Genomic DNA, 18,066 nt, shown 5'->3' with positions numbered 1-18,066 from the left:
CAGCAGGAAGCAGGCATGTACGACCGAAGAATGTCAATGGTTGGATGATCATTCGCGGAAATATTCCAAACAAGCCCAGACTGGTTATAGTCGCCAAATAGCAGAGCTAGATCGTTGTGATGTAATCGAGACAATGCAGCACCAATGGAACTGATATGGTTCTCAACGCAGCTCAAATTAGATTTACGGTCAGGAGGAAGGTACATAACGCCGATGCTTATCATGTTGTGTGGCGTCGTAATCTTCACCCATAACTGCTCAAGAGAAGTACTAACCGGAGCATGATCGAGGCAACAGTTCAGTCGTTTGGAAACCGCAATCAAAACGCCACCACCGCGTGATTTGGCACTGTTCATCCGGTTACGGTCATTACGAAAAACTGAGAACCTACTGCCAAATAATTGTGCTGAGTGAATTCGATCATCTAGCCAGGTCTCGGTAAGAACTATTGCATCGTAGTTGGACTCAACAGCAGTCAAGAATAAGTCGTCAATTTTAGTTAGCAAGCCACGAACATTTTGATAATACACCACAAGTCCATCGGGTAACATAGGTTGGCAATCGGAAAGGCAAGGTTCAGTCGGTGGTGAAGAAGACGTTGCGTTGAAACGTGGAGGCTGATCAGGCGAGGAATTGGTTTCAATAAACGCATACTTGCCTGAAATCGAAGGTTGGAAGACCCCTTCACCGTTCTCAACCACAGGGCCAGAACGACTACGATGGCAGGAATCAGTACACACGACTGCGTTGAGAGGCTTAGGGGCTTCCATGGGGCGGTAGGCAATGCGTTCTGGGCTGACAGTTTCAGAAACGTGGCAGCTACGATTCGGTGCAGTATGTTCAGAATCGGTGTTATAAAGGAAGCCGTCATCGGTGGACTGCAGACCGTGATGTTCAGGATTGAAATAAGCAACATTGGAAATGCAAGACGTACTGTAACTTGAAGGCATATCAGGCGAAGAATTGTCTTGATCACATTTGTACTTGCCTGTTGAAGCAAGCTGGAAGACCCCTGAACCACATCTAGTCACAGGACCGGGAGGACTGTCATGAGCACTGGCAGGAATCAGCGGAACTGGACTAGAGGAACCAGGGGCTTCCAAAATGCAGTCCATAGTGCGACCCGGGTGTGAAGTTTGGTGACACATGTGGCGGTACTACCAGCTTAAAACATTTAAATTGACTGTTTAATGCGTGTTCGATGAACAAATTGCCAGTGTTATGTCTGTTTGTCTGTGGTTTTAGCCTTCGAAATCGATAGTTTGAAATATTTTTTTTTAAATCCCCAGTCACGGTAAAGTTTAAATTGATATATCGACGTGTTCATGTGGGGCTTATAGTATACGAAGGCAAACCCAGAATGTACGTGTATGAACAGGCATTCTTGAAATGGGTCGTTGAATGTACAGAGTACAATAAAGCTATCACCTTCGATCGCCAGGACTAAAAATGTTTGCATCTATGTATTAAGAGTAGCTGCCAACAATTTTCTTCCATTAAAGCACTGGGAAATGGATTGGATACACACAATGCAGCCATGAGTTTTGAGGGATTCTCATTTCTAACAGTCAAAAATGACCTTACATTTAACGGGAAACTTTTTCAAAGTGACGGTCAAAGAAAGTTTTGTTAAAGTTTACGATTGTGGTGCTTCACCTACCTCACTGTGCGAGGGTGTTCAACGAAAGAAAATGTAAATAAATATAAATTCCGGCAAAATGCACAGCCTTACCAAAAAAAAAACCCAACAAGCCAAGATAGCACTTTCCACCAGTTGGATGGCAAAGTAATTGGCAACGGGAGGAACTCTCTCCTGAGTTTGTTAGCACCGAAATATTACAGAGCAAGGCGTTTTTCCAGGAAAACGATTCTACTTTTCTCCTTAGTTGGCTACAGGAGTTAAGGATGTGGTGTGACGGTTTTCCTTTTTCAAGGTGTTTTTTTTTCCCTGAGTACAATGAGCGAAAATTTACTTAGCTCAGTAATTGATTTAAGCCAATTTATTTGGTGTTTCGTTCCCTGACAAGGAGCAGCGCAACCCTCACTTTATCTTCGGGTCTATTTTAAACAGAGTTCGTAATTACGGCACGGAAATTGCACTCCCTACAAAACCAGAATGTTACGTGCTTGAACAACTCGACTGAATTCTGCTACGATCCGATGTTTGTTTCACACATTATTTTCGAGGATTCAACATTTCCACCGCATTGAATCAAAATTCAGTCCACTCACCTAGCAAATGATACAACAATCAATCAGCAGCAACACTCTGACGATGGTTCTGAGCAGTTGATTTGTACAAATTAGGTAACTTTATCACGTCCTCCCCGAAGGGAGCACAACCTAACCAGTTTGATTATTTATTGAAAAAACCAACGTCCGAAGAGAATCCTTGAAATGGGCTGATAACAAGAAAGAGTGTTTAAATATCCCTGGAAACTCCACGAACCGGTAAATGATGATTAAGGCTTTTATTAACAAAAAAAAAATAAAACGGATTTGTTACCGAGTAAGGAACCTTCTCCGAAAATGGAAACTGCTTCGAAAAGTGGTATTTGTTCGGGCGCGAGATTAGTGTAGGCTGGAATTGTCGCATGATGAGACGACGGTAGACTATGGCTCTAGAACGGTCGTTAATCCTTCCAGGACTTGTAGTTGCTATGTATTTACTTAACGAGTTTGCAAAATTTCATCAAAATGTGGGCAGAATAAAGTTCGGCTTCATTACAGCATTCCTACAACGGACTGGAAAAATCTAATCAAGCGCAATGTCAGTCCTTCTGGGAAACGATGGTCGTCTGGTTCCTGTGGAGTGTGCTTGGAATTTGGATGATGCATTCTTTTTCTATGATGGTTAAGTTAAAACTTGTTGATTCCGTGAATACTTGCTAGCAACTGTTTCGCAAAATATTCAGTGTTGAATTAAGAGAACGTTCATGGTCAATTGAAAGATGGCTTCTCTTCTCCACTAAAATTTATTTCAGAAAAATAAATTAATAGAGATCGACTGTAGTGAAACTGTCGCAGAATCTCTGCTGCACTGCTTGGTGCAGAGTTGTTCGTCATGGTTCTAGCTACCACCATGATGCCTTCACCGCCTTCTCACAGGCATAGTCAACGTGGCTGTTGAAGTTTCCTTTTCTTCTTCTTCTTGTTTTCCTCTTTCCTTTATTTAACGTCGGTTTTTGTTCCGCAATCTAGTGCCAATCACCGACGGACATCGATTGACATCCATTGACGGCAATCGAATGTGCAGAAAGGCAGCTTCCACACCTGCGCAGGATATCGCACCCATTCAACATACATGGGCCGGACCTTGTGGAACACCTGAGATGATCCTGATCTATCTTTGTACCAAGTCTATCTCATACAGCAGTAGAGCCCACAAGGCAACTAACTATTTTAGCTTATTCAGCAAAAAATTGGCTTATACCGAAGACAACAAATCAAGAAGACTGGCAACTCTTCCATTTTCTCATACAAACGCTATGAGACAGGTACAATCGCGTCATCTGCCGCTCAAAGGTAAATGCTTCGAACGCATTTGATAGCAAAGATTACATCCACAGAAGAAAGGTTTGTGTATTTGCTCATTTTTCTATGCGTTGCTTCCACCTTCACTCAAGCGCAGCGCTATTGTATCTGTCGCTTGGATTCTGGCAGAGTTGCCAGTCTTCTTGATATGATGTCTATGCTTATACCGAAGACAAGCAAATACACATACCCTTCTTCTGAGGATGTAATCTTTGCTATCAAATTCGTTCGAATCATTTACCTTTGAGCGGCAGATGACGCAACTGTACCTGTCTCATAGCGTTCGTATGAGAAAATGGAAGAGTTGCCAGTATTCTTGATTTTTTTTTTCTTTTGGTTTGTTTTTCGTCGATTTTGTTTTCCGTGCTGAGCACCAATGCTACCGACACGCCAGGAAGGCAGCTCCCACACCTGGACCCTACATATCGACCCATCAACTCATGAACCGGGGACCAACGGCTTTACTTCCCTTCCGAAAGGGGGTCGTCCATTAATTATTTCACACATTTAGGGGGGAGAGGGGGTTTTGAAAACTGTGACGAGCCATAAAAAAAAAAATTAAGGTTCATACAAAAAATGTGACAAAGGGGGGAGGGGGGGGGGGTTTGAAAATGAGCCAAATTTGCGTGACATAATTAATGGACCATCCCAAGAAGGCGTGATCAGAGATGTTATGCCTCAGAACATCCTGGCGGCGCCGACTGGGATTGAACCCAGGCTTGCTGGGATGAGAGGTAATCACGCTTACCACTACACCACCGGTGCCGTTAGTATTCTTGATTTGTTGTCTTTGCTTATACGGTGATTTGGTATACGTTAGTGTGTGTAAATGATATTATAGCGAAGTGTCAATACGGACAATACACACTGTTATCTGTCTTTATAACTTCCAAAGAGTGAAGGGTGTCTGCCACGATGTAATATCGATCTCCTCTCTGTTTTGATTTCGATGACTACTAGGCTCTCTATGTCACTGCATGGATCGCGTTCATTGAGATGTAAACAGGTGAGGCCCAGGTAATTTTTTGTCTCTTTTGTTCCTCCTTTGTCAACATTGAGTTGCCATCTTGGCTTTTAGAAAATTGGAAGCCACCCACTGGTGTGCACAGGGTGGGGCATTTCTGGAAAATTTCTGGTGGAAAGTTTGCAACACTGTGGTGAATGTAGAAGCAAGGTTTATTAATTTTTCTGGTGCATAATTTGCATCGTTCTGATGAATGCAAGCTTCATTGAAAATTTATGGTGGTAAATTTGCACCATTATGGTGCATGTAAACGCAAAGCCTAAAAATTGCACCACAAAGGTGCATGGTGAAACAAAATTCACTGATATTTTTTGGTGCACCGTTCTGGTGAACGGAGGAGCATGCTTTATTGAAAATTTCTGGTGTAAAATTTGCATCGCTCTGATAAATGAAATTAACAGAAAATTTCTGGTGGAAAACTTGCACTGGTATATGAAGGCACAAGCTTTATTTAAAACTAAGCTATATTGAAATTTCTGGTGGAAAATCTGCACCGTTTTGGTGAACGGATGAGCAAGCTTTTCGAAAAATTTTAGGTCTTAAATTTCCATCTTTCTGCTGAATAGAGAGACAAACTTTAATAATAATTTCTGGTGTAAAATTTGCACCATTCTGATGATTTGAGGGAAGCTGCTTTACTGAACACTTATGATGAAAAATCTATTTGGTGGAAAACTTGCAACATTCTGATGATAGGAGGAGTAAGCTATATTGAAAATGTATGGAGGAAAATGGAAAAAAGAAATCTGCACTAATCAGAAGATTGGAGAAGCAATTTTTATTGAACATTAACGGTGGAAAATTTGCATCGTTCTGGTCAATTGAAATTTTCTTTGGGCAAGTTTGTATTGAAAATTTCTGGTGTAAGATTTGCAACAATTTGCTGCATGGAGGGACAAGCTGAATTGAAAATTCCTGATGTAAAAATTGCACTGTTCTGGTGAATGGAAGGGGAAAGCTTTATTGTACATTTCTGATAGAAAAACTACAACGTTTTGGTAAATGGACGGACAACTTAAACTTGACTTCCGAGAAGAACCTCAAGGGTATTGAATTCTGAAAGCAGTTCCAAAATATATCTGGGGAGAATTTAAAGAAAATTCTGTGGAAAATTTCTAGTGCATCCTGCAGATAGTTCCAGATAGATAGATGCCTTCAAAATATACAAAACTTTACTAAACATTTTTCAGAAAGGTAACTGAATAAAAGATGATATCAGAACCTTGAAGAATATATTTTCTTTGGTTATATTTTTAACCTGTAAAGAAAATCTTGACGCAAAACATTATAACAACAATTTTCTATCAAAATATTATTCGGACTGTAACTTTAAATTGCAAGAAATTATAGTAACTGAAAAAAAAAACTATTTACAATGTTATTTCGGATTTTCAGAGTCAATTCTACACAATCAAACATTTTGTTGTCGGTCTTTTCAGACGATTCAAGTTGTCCGATTCCTACAGTGTTCAGAGATTGGAAGAAAGCGACCGGCAAGCTGGACAAACACAATAGGCTATTTTACGTGACGTCTTGATGACAGTTCCTAGCGGGCCACTCGATCGCGCTCGAGGCATTGTTATTGTTTACGTCTGATGTTTTTGTTTTGATTTTGGTCGTGGTATGTCAACAAATCGACCCGTTGGTAAACGTCAAAATAGGTAAACAGAAAAAAAACAGCTGACTCGAAACGTCTCGTAAAATGCCTTATCGCAGTGATACCCATGTTGGTAGTATGGAAGAGTGGAAGGGTATCGAAGAAGAACTGGACCACTTCGTGGACATTTGGAAGGAGCGGAAAGTGTGCCACCCAGTTGGTGGCTAATTACGATCCTGTGCTGGAAAAACACTTGACGGAAGGTGCTAAAAATTGCCAGTACACAAGTAACAGTATTCAAAATGACATAATTACGTCGTTGCACAATGTAATGTTGCGGAATATCGCGATTGTCATCAATTGTATTGATAATGATCGGCCGACGGAAACATTCGTGGGTGTGAGACGGGTGTTGAAAACAGACGCGACGACCATCTTCAATACTATTGCTGAGGTCCTGACAGCTATGCAGATTTCTTGGGAGCAGCTGATGGCAGTATATTTTAGTATGCCAAGTGTAAGGACAAAAACAGCAATATACTTTTATGAAGAGCTTTGAGTGTGTTGGTTTATTTCCTTTTAATTCCGTTATAATTGCTTATCTTTCGACAGATACGCGTATTTCGTCTACTAATTGCAGACTTCATCACTGCCAAGTACTCAACTACTGTTTATTCACTGCTATGCGCACTGTTTGAACCTTGTACATGTCGACGCAGTGCTATCACCACCATCTGACGTGATTTCAGCAGAATCCAACCACCAAGGCAACAACATTGCAGCAAATGTATCATTTTGGTTAAAGCCTTACTATCGCAACCATTTGATGAACCGATCATCATTGACATCGTCGATGGGATTCAATTGCCAATTTCCATTTGCTGTCTGAAAGCAGTTTGCATTGAAGAAGATGAACCACCACCGGAGCAAAAAATAAATAAAATTCGCTAAATAGAACTGTAGGGAAACAGTGGTGGGTGGACAGCACCATCCACTACGCACTTTGGAGTACTCCCCATCCCCAGATTAAATGCACCATAGAAAAAAAAATTGCCCCTCCTTAACAAGATTCCTGTGCACGCTAGTAAAGCCACCATATTGGCTTTCAAAATTCAGGACTCTCTCACTACGCAGCGCTAGTGTGCAAAGGGCTGAACACAATGATAGCGGCATAGCGGCAATCGCAAATTTTCCAATACAGTCAGGAATCCTTATTTTCGGGGTAACAGGGACGTGAATAAGGAACCGCGCATAAGAATACCCACAGCTTATGGGATTTTCACTAATAGGGGCTGTGGTGGATTATATCATTTGTTTCAATCTATAGAGCTATACTGTCTTGGACAAAGTTGTCATTGGATTCAGGTTTCATTGGGAACTACGCCGCTAGAGGTGCTTCACTTTTATGTTACTTATGACGGGCGCTATAATATATGGATCATAGGTCTATTTAACATAGAATATTTCGTGATCCTGGCCATACTGTCTTCGGCAAAGTTGTTCAATTGACCAAGTCTTTTCGGATGGTGGCCATATTAGTTTAGAACTCTCTCACTACGCAACGCTAGTGTGCATATGACCTTGCTATATCCGGAGAACTTTGATAGACGGGGTTCATTTAGTAGAAATTAATTAGGTCGACTTTTATTATTCTTACACTGTAAATGCAGCATAATAACGAAACATGATTCACGATTGAATGATATTGGGCTTGTCAAAAAAAGGAAACCCCAAGAACCTTCTAGATACCACCGTTAAACCAATTCTTTCTTTCTGGCTCAAGACTTCGAGATAGTTAGTAGTGCGCAGCGCGTTCTTAAAATCGAGTTAGTTGTCCGGAATGAAAAGTGTGATTTTTTTTAGTAACATTTAATTCTTTTATTTTAGGAAAATTAGTATTGTGTAGTAAGGGAGTTAGTGATTCATGTAGAAGTAGTGTTAGTTACAGTTAATAAGTTAAAGAGTTAGTTGTTGGCTAGTAGTGTATAAATTAATTGTCAGTGTAACCTTATTTAGGGTTCTGTGTAACAAAAAGGCACTGTGGTCCCCTTCCGTTAAGCGGGTCTTACACATTCGAGATCGGAAAAAGGTAAAGTTTCGTAGAATATGGTGACGATTTCCAATTCTACGCGGAAATTATGGTGTGTATGAGTGGTTGTGACCAAGGATGGAAAATTTCATTCACTTGAATTCTTCTTGCTGACTGTATGCTTTGCTTGACGTTTCTTTTTCGATCATTCCCAGCCGCATAAAAACTCTCCCAATGAACTCTGTAGATTGTTTATACCGATGATATCATGAATCAGCAAATGAAGCGCCTGAATGACTCTAACAAAACAACATACGCTTTATCCACATTCATTAGGAATCATTTGAGTCATAGGATTGCTTTCTAAAAAATCATTCGTGAATCAAATTTCTGAATCCATATGAATGCAAGATTGCATTCATGAATTTGTGTGTAGAATGGAAAAGAAGTAAAGTCGCAAATGCTATTCTTCTAGGCTTGTAGCTGTTTGCGCTTATTTAGCAAGTTTTGTTTTTCGGTCCGTAACAAAGTTTTCTAGATGCACTTCGTATCCGTCTTCTAGAATTTTTACGCATCTGCGAATTCTCAACATACTGTTATTAATTGAGAGCTTTCTATGCAAACCAACAACTCGAAAGATTCCTTCGACCGAACCCGCTGCCTCCGGCTTGCTAATATCGTGCCTTTACTGACGAGGTTATCTGAAACCCCTGCGAGACGTAAAATACAGAAATCGTTAATTTCGCGATATCAAGACATGAGGGATGCTTGAGAAACTGTTTTGATAACAAAACAGGGTAAGTGTGCTAGTTATGGTACTAAAGTTTCAGTGTTCGGCCATAGGGTTAAATCAAATTGGAAATAAATTTTCATGGATTCAATTTCATAGATAATGGTAACATATTTGTTCCAAACTTGTATCGATATAAATTTAGAAAATAATGAAAATATTGGTAATTAAGATACGGCCAATTAGAGAACCGGTAGGGTCAAAAACTGGCTCACTTTTCCAATTATATTTGTTATTCATTCGTCTTCTCCTGAATTGATTTCTTCAGGAATAATGTTACGTAATGTACACACAAGCTTTTATACGTCAATCTAATGCTTTATTTTGCTATAAAAATATCACATTATAATAAAAGTTCATGCTTTTTTGAAAACTCGTCTTCCATTAATAGGAACACTGTTCCAGTACTAATGATAGTTCCTATCTTTGGTTCATATAATAGTGGAATGCGTTAGGTTCTTATGGATTCAACTATTATAAAAACACTACCACAACTATTAGTGCAAAGTAGTGAAAATCTTACGGAAAATTAATAAATTTCAAAAATTTTTTGGGCTAATTTTAAGTTTGAAATATGCAAATATGTTTTATTTTAGGAGAGCTACCGATAAAAAATAATCTTATCCGTGTATTACTCACCATTCCGGCACAACCCCGAAACCGCAACTATAGGTACACCACTATGCCCAAGTAACATTTTAAGTTTTATGAAATACTACAAAGCAACTATAAAACAACATTCATAAAACCCTGGTCAAGGCTATTTTATCATTAATGAATCCACCAAAACCTCATTAAAACTAGAATATGTCTAGTTGGCCCACCCTGGAGAAAGTTCTGAAGAATGTATTCTCGAAGCTCTCGAACGCATTGAAAACCATTTGAAAACTATAATATACAATAAAAACCCTTTCCGAGCCATTTCCCCTAGCCGCTCCACTAGGAAAGCATCAATCAAGATAGAAGAGGATTTATGAATCTGAGCTTATCAAAATAATTAAAATAGAAACTGATGGTATAAACATCTTGTGGAATATCCAAATTTATTACAATAGTTCTCATTGTAGTTAAGTGCCTTATTAGATATTATGTGAGATGTACGTGAAAACATCGAAAAAAATAAATCCGCCCTCGTAAAACGTCGATTTGACTAATTAATTTACATTGAAAATAACAATTATTCTTCAGATCGAGCTTGGCCGAGATTTTTTTTTTAGGATTTTCGCATTTAAAAGTTTGCTCATTGCTAAATTTACCAAAATTTAGTTATATCCAAGGATATATAGATTGAAAAACTAAGAATGTAAGTTTAAAGGAGGGATTAAGAACTGTTTTAAATTTATTTTTAAAACAATACTGTTTATGACTTCTTTGCTAGACTATAAAAGGTTTTTAAAACAGCAACAAAGCTGAATTACAGGAATGTTTTTCACTTTGAAATGCTGAATTTAAACTAAATGGATTGTTCATTACCGTTTAAAACCATAATAAATCAGAGTGGATGCCCAATAGTTACTGAATTTTTACTTGGGTGACTAGAACACCTACCCTAAATGGAGCGAAAATGCTTTTGTAAACAATGTTTTCAATTGCTTATTTCTCGCGAATAAGAGCTCACAATCACCAACAAATATTTCCCTACCTTTATGAGGGTTTTGTAGACCATGATTTGGACTTGTAGAATGCTTTCAAACCTTGATAAAACTTCTAACTTTGCTAGGGGAGCAACTTTTCAAAAAATAATTATAATTCCAGCCAGTTCGAAAGATTTATTTATATTCAACAGAACCATAATCAAAGCAGCCTAAATCACATCAGTTTCAGTCGTCTTCCTCACTCATCAACAGAGAAATCTTAGGGAGAAGGTCTGGATTGAGTTTTAGCAAGAGAGAATTCTCGACGGATCCTGCTGTTAGGTTCATCCTGCGATCAGATAGCATAAGCTTCAGTGCACTAAATCCACGTTCAACTGAAACCTGTGTAGCTGAACTTGACAGAACGATCATCGCAACTCTGTAAAGCTCGGGATTGATGAATTTTTGAGCTTCCCAGTATTTAACCAGATCAAAATGAGCTGGTGGTTCATTGCTCTTAGATGATCCTGGACGTGAAGTTTCAATAATAGGTACCTTCTCCCTCATTTCGAGCTGCTTAATTTTCTGTGCGATGGAACATTTGCTGGTCATCGATGAGTTTCCTTGTGCATCTTCATTAAAAAATCCTGCCAAGATTATCTCCAGATCATCTTCGTTTATGTCGTTGTTTGAAACATCGCTGGAATCGTCGGCTTTTCCATTTACACAGCCATGGAGTTTGATGAGAAATTCCTGCAACATTATATTACACCATAAGAATTGTTATGGTCTGATAGCAACAATTAAATGCTCAACATGAAGTCAACATATTGAATATATTAAATGGCACAAAAAATCGAGCAAAAAATATATATGCAGGAACCCCCAATTTACACAGTATGTTGTGCCGTCCACCCACCGCAATTTCTTTCTATCTATGAACTATCGAATTAAAGGGATTTTGAGAATATTGAGTAATATTTTTTTTTCAATTTGTAATGCAGTAGGTGCTTTTCTATAGATTTATTACAGAAAGCCATCGAATAGCACGGTGAATGAATGAGTGATGAGCATATATTAGATTGATACTCATCACGTAGGAAAAAATCAGTTTAATTGGATGGAACATAGCCAAGAAATACCTATGGGAGAACTGAACCACCCACCGTGCTCTTGCAAGAATTCTCGTTTTGTTTGCCTTTTTAATAGAGTGGTAACGTTGTTTGTGGATGAAGTTTTAGCCGGTATCCCTTTTTACGAATTCTTTGCTTCCTGGTTTTTGATATTAAGAATACTGACCACAAATGGTATATTTATTACCAAAAATCGGCTACCAAGGAATGAACAAAGAATTATGCCTAAAACTTCATCTAGAAACAATATATGGTTTTTATACATACTTGGATCTGTTCTTTATCATTCGAAGAAATTCTCTTGGATCCCAGGAAATTGAAGCGGGGATCAAGGAAGATACATGCCTTGAACTGCATGCTCTCAGTGAGTTTTTGCAAACGCTTTTGAAATGCTTTCAAAAGTTTTTGGGCCAAAGAGTTATTTGCCAATCTCGTTAGCTTAGCCTGGCATATCAACCAGCATGCGTAAAACTCACTCAGATCGACATGTTGTTTTTGCAACTGCAAAGTAAGGACAAATGGTGCTTCAAATGCTTCACAAAACTTCTCGATAAACTTCCAGTGTGAAGTAAAATCTGCAATAAAATGTAAAACGTAGATTGTGTATTTCAATAGATTAAAAAACAAGTGTTTTTTTTTAATGCAGGGTGATTCAGAATAACTGTCACCGATTTCACAAATATGCAATTCTCAATGGGTAAAATGGGTATATGTTCAAGTATTTTTGTTTTAAGTGTGTACAAATATCAGCTTGTATTGATAGTAGGATTTGAAATTTCATTCGTTTGTGATTTCAAGCAGCCATTGCCGTTAAAATGGAGAATGGCAAAAATCTTTAAAAAAATCGTGTGTTATCTTTTAGAAACTGAAATCTCTTCGCAAGAATGTAACATTTATTTTTGCATCATTATAGAGGTACAAAGGAAGTATGCTTGGAAAATCCGTTCAATATCAGAGCTTAAACGCATCACCAGGACTCAAAAAGTGCTGGGACTAAAGCGTGCGTGCCAGCTGTGGTTAATTTTCATGACAAATGTGGCTGATAATTAAGGTAAAGGGAGAGAGATTTGAAATAAACTATGCTTAGTTAAAGATAATATATGTAGAATATCTGGAATATAATGATATCAAAAATTCATGCAAGCGTTCAATCGTTATGACCATTTTAAAAAGGGACAGTTATTCCGAATCACCCTGTATAGGGTAATGGCTGCCTGTTGTAGGTTGTAGTTGAGTAATTCTTCATGGTTTCTCTATATACTTATTAAAAACAAGTAGCGTATCTAGGTACTTACCAACTTGTGGATACGATTTCTTAACCATGGTGAAAAATGACTTCTGTGTCAACAGAGAATTCAACATGACAAAAGTGCTGTTCCAACGTGTCTTGTTGCTTAACGGTGGTAAATAAGCATCGTGAAGTTTCGTAAATTTATAATATTCTCGTTGCCGCATCTTTACAACGAGTTTTTGAATCTTCGAAATGCGTTTTTCGTATGGTTTTACCACATCCCAAACAGCTAGTTGAGCAGTATGAGCAGCGCAACGTACACTGCCTAAGATATCAGACATATTAACGTCGAAAGAGTCATCTGCCACGGGAATTGCCTCAGAAATAACGTTGTCACCATCTTTCCCATTTACGAAATCGTCGTTCTCATCGTCGGAGTTATCATCTTCATCTATGCTTTCATCCATGCGCTGGTCCTCCGAGTCAGAAGTGTCATCGTCTATTTGCGAGGCGTTATCGAGATACGTATCATAGACTTTGATGTGAGCAGACTCGAACATCTTTTTGATTTCCCCGACTGAGGCTACCATGTTAGCTCCATTGTCATGAGTGACCGAGTAGACTTGTTGAAGTTTAACGCCGAAGTCGCTCAGAACGTCCTCAATCAACTTTTTGAGATGTTCTTTTGTTTGCCGTTCTTGTGTTTCTTTAATTGCTAAAATAAAAAAATCGAGTATTAAATACTACATTGTCAAAATAAAACATGAATGCTAAAAAAAATAATAAAAATATAACAAAAATAACACCAATGCACAATGGTTTGGGATGGCAATTTAGCAAGACAAAAGAACAAGTGCCTTTATGTTAATGTTGAAAGGTTAAGTGTCTTCTGTGAACTTTTTAAGCATGATAAGCTCCTTTTTTGTAGTTTTTTTAACTAGGGTGGTCCTCAGATTATTAACATAGAAAAACTACATTTTCAAAATAAAGGCGCATGCTCTAGTAAAATTGTTCTAAAATGAGAACGTTAAGCCCCGGCAGGCCTAGGTTCAATCCCAGTCGGCGTCGCCGGGATGTTCAGAGGCATAACATCTCTGAGGGAAGTAAAGCCGTTGGTCCCCGCTTCATGAGTTGATGGGTCGATAGGTAGGGTCCAGGTGTGGGAGTTGCCTCCCTGGCGTCGGTAGCATTGGTGCTCAGCACGGAAAATAAGATCGACGGAAAACAAATCAAGGAAAAAATAAAAACGATAACGTTAAGCCGTACTAACAAAGTAGCTTGAAATTATCTTAGCTACTCAACATTTCCAACTATGTGAATCGTTAACTTCACGCATGAAGTAATAAAAACATGGTTAATTAAAGGTAAAAAAATTCAACAACAATAGCTTCAAATTATCTCAGCTACAACTTTTTCGGAGAGCATGCGTCTTTATTTTCTAAAACAAAATTTAAAAACGGCAAAAATAACAATCGTTTTAAGCTTAAAAAGTTCATAGAAATGATAAAAATTCAAATTAAGAGCAAAAAAAAAAACTATATTTTTTCAGGACCTCCCTTAATCAAGTCGGAATGTGCAATGGTTACTTGGTAAACAAGTTATGAGCCATTAACCAAGTTGCCTACATACAATTGAGGCTATATGAGGGGGTTAGAAGGAAAGTGGTGTAAGTATCAGTCCACATGACATGAGTTAAATGCAGTTATCGATACTTTGATCATAATTTTATATACATACTCCATTTACGTTAAGGGCTGCCCATATATTGCGTAGACATTTCTAGAGGGGGAGGGGTATGCTGATAAGTATTTACAGCTCATATTATACTACAATAGTTGAAATTTCTGTTCGACTTACACCCCGTTCCTTCTGATAATCAGGAGGTTCCATCAACTCACCACTTTTTCTCACTAAGCTGATTTTCTGGAGGTTACAAGTTGACGGTTAACCTTACTCAAATGCAAAAAATCAGCTTAATCGGTTGAAAATCAATCGAGAAATAGCGGTGATTATACGGAACTACGGCGTTCATCGAGCATTTATGTATTATTTATGTAATATCCCATATGTGAGCTAATACTTTACCCAGATTGCGGACGATAACTTCACCATCAACAATGATTCGAGCATTGATGCCAAGAAAGTGACGACTCCCTCTGGAAGCTCCATCGACTTCAATCGTTAGCAGTGGTTGTTGCTGCAATTCCTTTGCAATGAGCTGCCGAGCTTTAATAGCGGAATCATCCACCATTCCTGCCACAATTCTACGATTCATCGTAATACCTGCAGCTTTATACAACGGATCCAGAAGCGTTTTGAAACCACTCATTTCCGGGAACGAGTATGGCAGGTGGTTTACGGTGGCAAGTTGTAATGTGCCGAGAAGAATAACATCCTTTGAGGAGTCCACTTGAAGCTTCTTTGTTTTTTTCTTGACCGGCTCTGATCCACTTTCGGCTGACGGCATCGGCAAATTCAGCGCAGCATATACTGTAGCATGTTGTTTGAATAAGTGCCGTTTGAAATTACCGGGCATCAGTGTGTCCTGCTTGTATCCGCATGATTCCTCAGCCTTGCAGCAAAACTTGCCACCCTCCTGCTGAATGACCTGCAGCATGGTGTATTTCTGTGTGCATCGTCGTTTCATTCTAAAAATGCAAAAAAGTATCAGTTTAGCTCAGTTTCATCCTGAATAGTACTTACCTGTGATATCACACTGGTATCAAATAGCACCTTGAAATCGCAAAATTAATCGAAATAGCAGTGAACAAAGCCGAGAAAAACAAAACCAAATTATGAACGATCCAGATGAATGTTTTGTAAACAATCTTTGTGAATCAATGAATGCTCGCGTCACTTTTCAAATAGACCAATGTAACATATCCACCATTTTGCGAAAATCGAAGTTGAAGTTCGACAGATTATTATTTTAACTGTTTAAAAACAATACATTTTGCAATACTATTTTTAATGTAGTCAGTGTATAATAACGTTGAAAATTCAGAAGAAACGGTAAAATCACAATTCTACTTTGAATTTCATGCTACAACATAGAAAAAACCACATAGGACGTTTTGACAAGTCGAGTTGTACATCGGACATGTTACATTGGACGATTTTTCTCAATGACATAATCAATGAGTGTTACATTGGACGTTTTGTCTACATGATACTAGATTCCCTTTCACAGATTTCAGAGTATAGTACCTAACTTTAGATTGGCCCCGCCTTTGGAAAATTAGCACCAATCATGTTAGGCAGTCCGAATGACCGAAGTAACAATCATTTACCCATCATTTCAAACTGTACATTGGACAATTTTTGATCGATGATTTTCTTAAATAAATGAAAGTAAATTTGGATGGGTGTTTTTGTATCACATACAATGATAGAAGAGCAATAGCTTGAATCGCTTAACTCGATTTGTTTACATTTGTTACATTGGTCTATTTGAAAAGTGACGCGAGAATGCATTCATAAACGATTCTTCTGTCTGTCATTCATAGAACGATGAATGCATTGTAGGAATGAACCAACGCATGAACAAAAACATCAATGATCGCTGTCGTATGTTTATCTTTCTTTTGCTTTCTCTCCTTCATTCACGGGAATGCGTTACTCTCCATAGAGATGGTAACTGAGATTGAAATATTTCCAAGAACATGTTTGTAAATGATTTCAAATTGAACGTTATGCGATGCGATTTTTTCCATCACTGGTTGTGACTAATGTCTGTTTTAACAGGCCTGACTAGGCCTTTTTTCCGTCCATTTTGCATAAATCGGATATTTATTTCCAGTTTTAGTCCCAACTTGGACACACGTGAACGTTATACAATTCCCGGAGCCAGAAATCAACTCTGCGTGTACTCCCTTGAAGACAACGGCAGAAGAGGAAAATTCTCGACGTCCAAGTTGTGGATTCACGTTCACCATCAATATGGCGATTCAATAGATAAAAGTCCATTTTCTTTAGATAGACGCATGATCAGGGAAACCATTGTTGAGGCCCTTATTAGTCGCCATTCAAAGACGACATCCATCAGGCTGCAAGACAATTGCCATCATCACGCCAAAAGTCACCGAAAGTCACCATCACTGGAAGCCATCATCACCATAAGCCACCATCACCGATAGTCGGTACCACCACCGTAAGTCACCATCATCACCACCACCAAAACCGTAAGTCGCGCTGGTTTGATTATTAAAAAAACACAAATTCGCATGCAAGAACAGAAAAGTACAAAGACAAAACACATAAGCTAGTTGACATGTATAGTAAAAAGGAAACAGTTAAAACACGTGTTCACGTAGGATTTTGTATGCTAGGTAAACAATTAAAATAAACTTTCAATTATCGAGGCATCATTTCTAAATTACACATTACGGCTTTTTTGATGTGTTTCAATGTGCAATGAACTTGAACTTTCTTAAGCGAAAAAATCTGGTAATCCTGTTTACCAACGAGAGCGTGTTTACCGTCGATCCCGTATCAAATTCCAGAACCGACCGGTATATTAGTTCTCTTCCGGTAAAAGACGTGGCCGACGAGCACAAGAACGTGTATCTGACCAACTCAAGTAACATTTTAAGTTTTATGAAATACTACAAAGCAACTATAAAACAACATTCATAAAACCCTGGTCAAGGCTACTTTGTCATTAATGCATCAACCAAAACCTCATTAAGACTAGAATGTGTCTAGTTGGCCCACCCTGGAGAAGGTTCTGAAGGGTGTATTCTCGAAGCTCTTCAAGATTGATTTACTGCAAAAGGTTTTATGACGAACGCATTGAGAACCATTTGAAAGCTACAATAAATGCTATTTAGCAACAATAAAAACCCTTTTCGAGCCATTTCCCCTAGCCGCATGCTGAATTCACTAGGAAAGCATCAATCAAGATAGAAAAGGATCTATGAATCCGATCTTATCAAATAATTAAAATAGAAACTGATGGTATAAAATTGAATATCAAAACTTTTACAATAGTTCTCATTAAGTGGCCTAGTTTTTAGTGCCATATTAAATTTTATGTGAAATGTACGTGAAAACATCGAAAAAATTAAGTCCAACCTCGTAAAACGTCGATTTGACCAATTATTTCACATTGAAAAAAAAAAAAATATATTCTTCAGATCGAGCTTGGCCGAGATT

General features: G+C 38.3%; 1 protein-coding gene across 1 annotated transcript; it reads right to left on the bottom strand.

The window, feature by feature from the left end:
• Positions 1 to 10,774: 10,774 nt before the first annotated feature.
• LOC135715150 (uncharacterized) lies at positions 10,775 to 15,559 on the bottom strand. Its single transcript, XM_065238549.1, has 4 exons — positions 14,998 to 15,559; positions 12,977 to 13,627; positions 11,949 to 12,256; positions 10,775 to 11,301 (listed from the first exon to the last, which is right to left on the bottom strand). Exons 1-4 carry the CDS (start codon positions 15,557 to 15,559, stop codon positions 10,795 to 10,797), a joined length of 2,028 nt encoding a protein of 675 aa, XP_065094621.1. The 3' UTR covers positions 10,775 to 10,794.
• Between the last annotated feature and the right edge of the window lie 2,507 nt (positions 15,560 to 18,066).

The sequence above is a fragment of the Ochlerotatus camptorhynchus genome, unplaced genomic scaffold (assembly GCF_037179485.1).
Source record: "Ochlerotatus camptorhynchus isolate MF236.1 unplaced genomic scaffold, CSIRO-AGI_Acam_v1.1 ptg000824l, whole genome shotgun sequence".
NCBI lineage: Eukaryota > Metazoa > Arthropoda > Insecta > Diptera > Culicidae > Ochlerotatus > Ochlerotatus camptorhynchus.
Note: the sequence above shows the minus strand (reverse complement) of the source record. Positions and strands in the feature narration are given on the sequence as shown.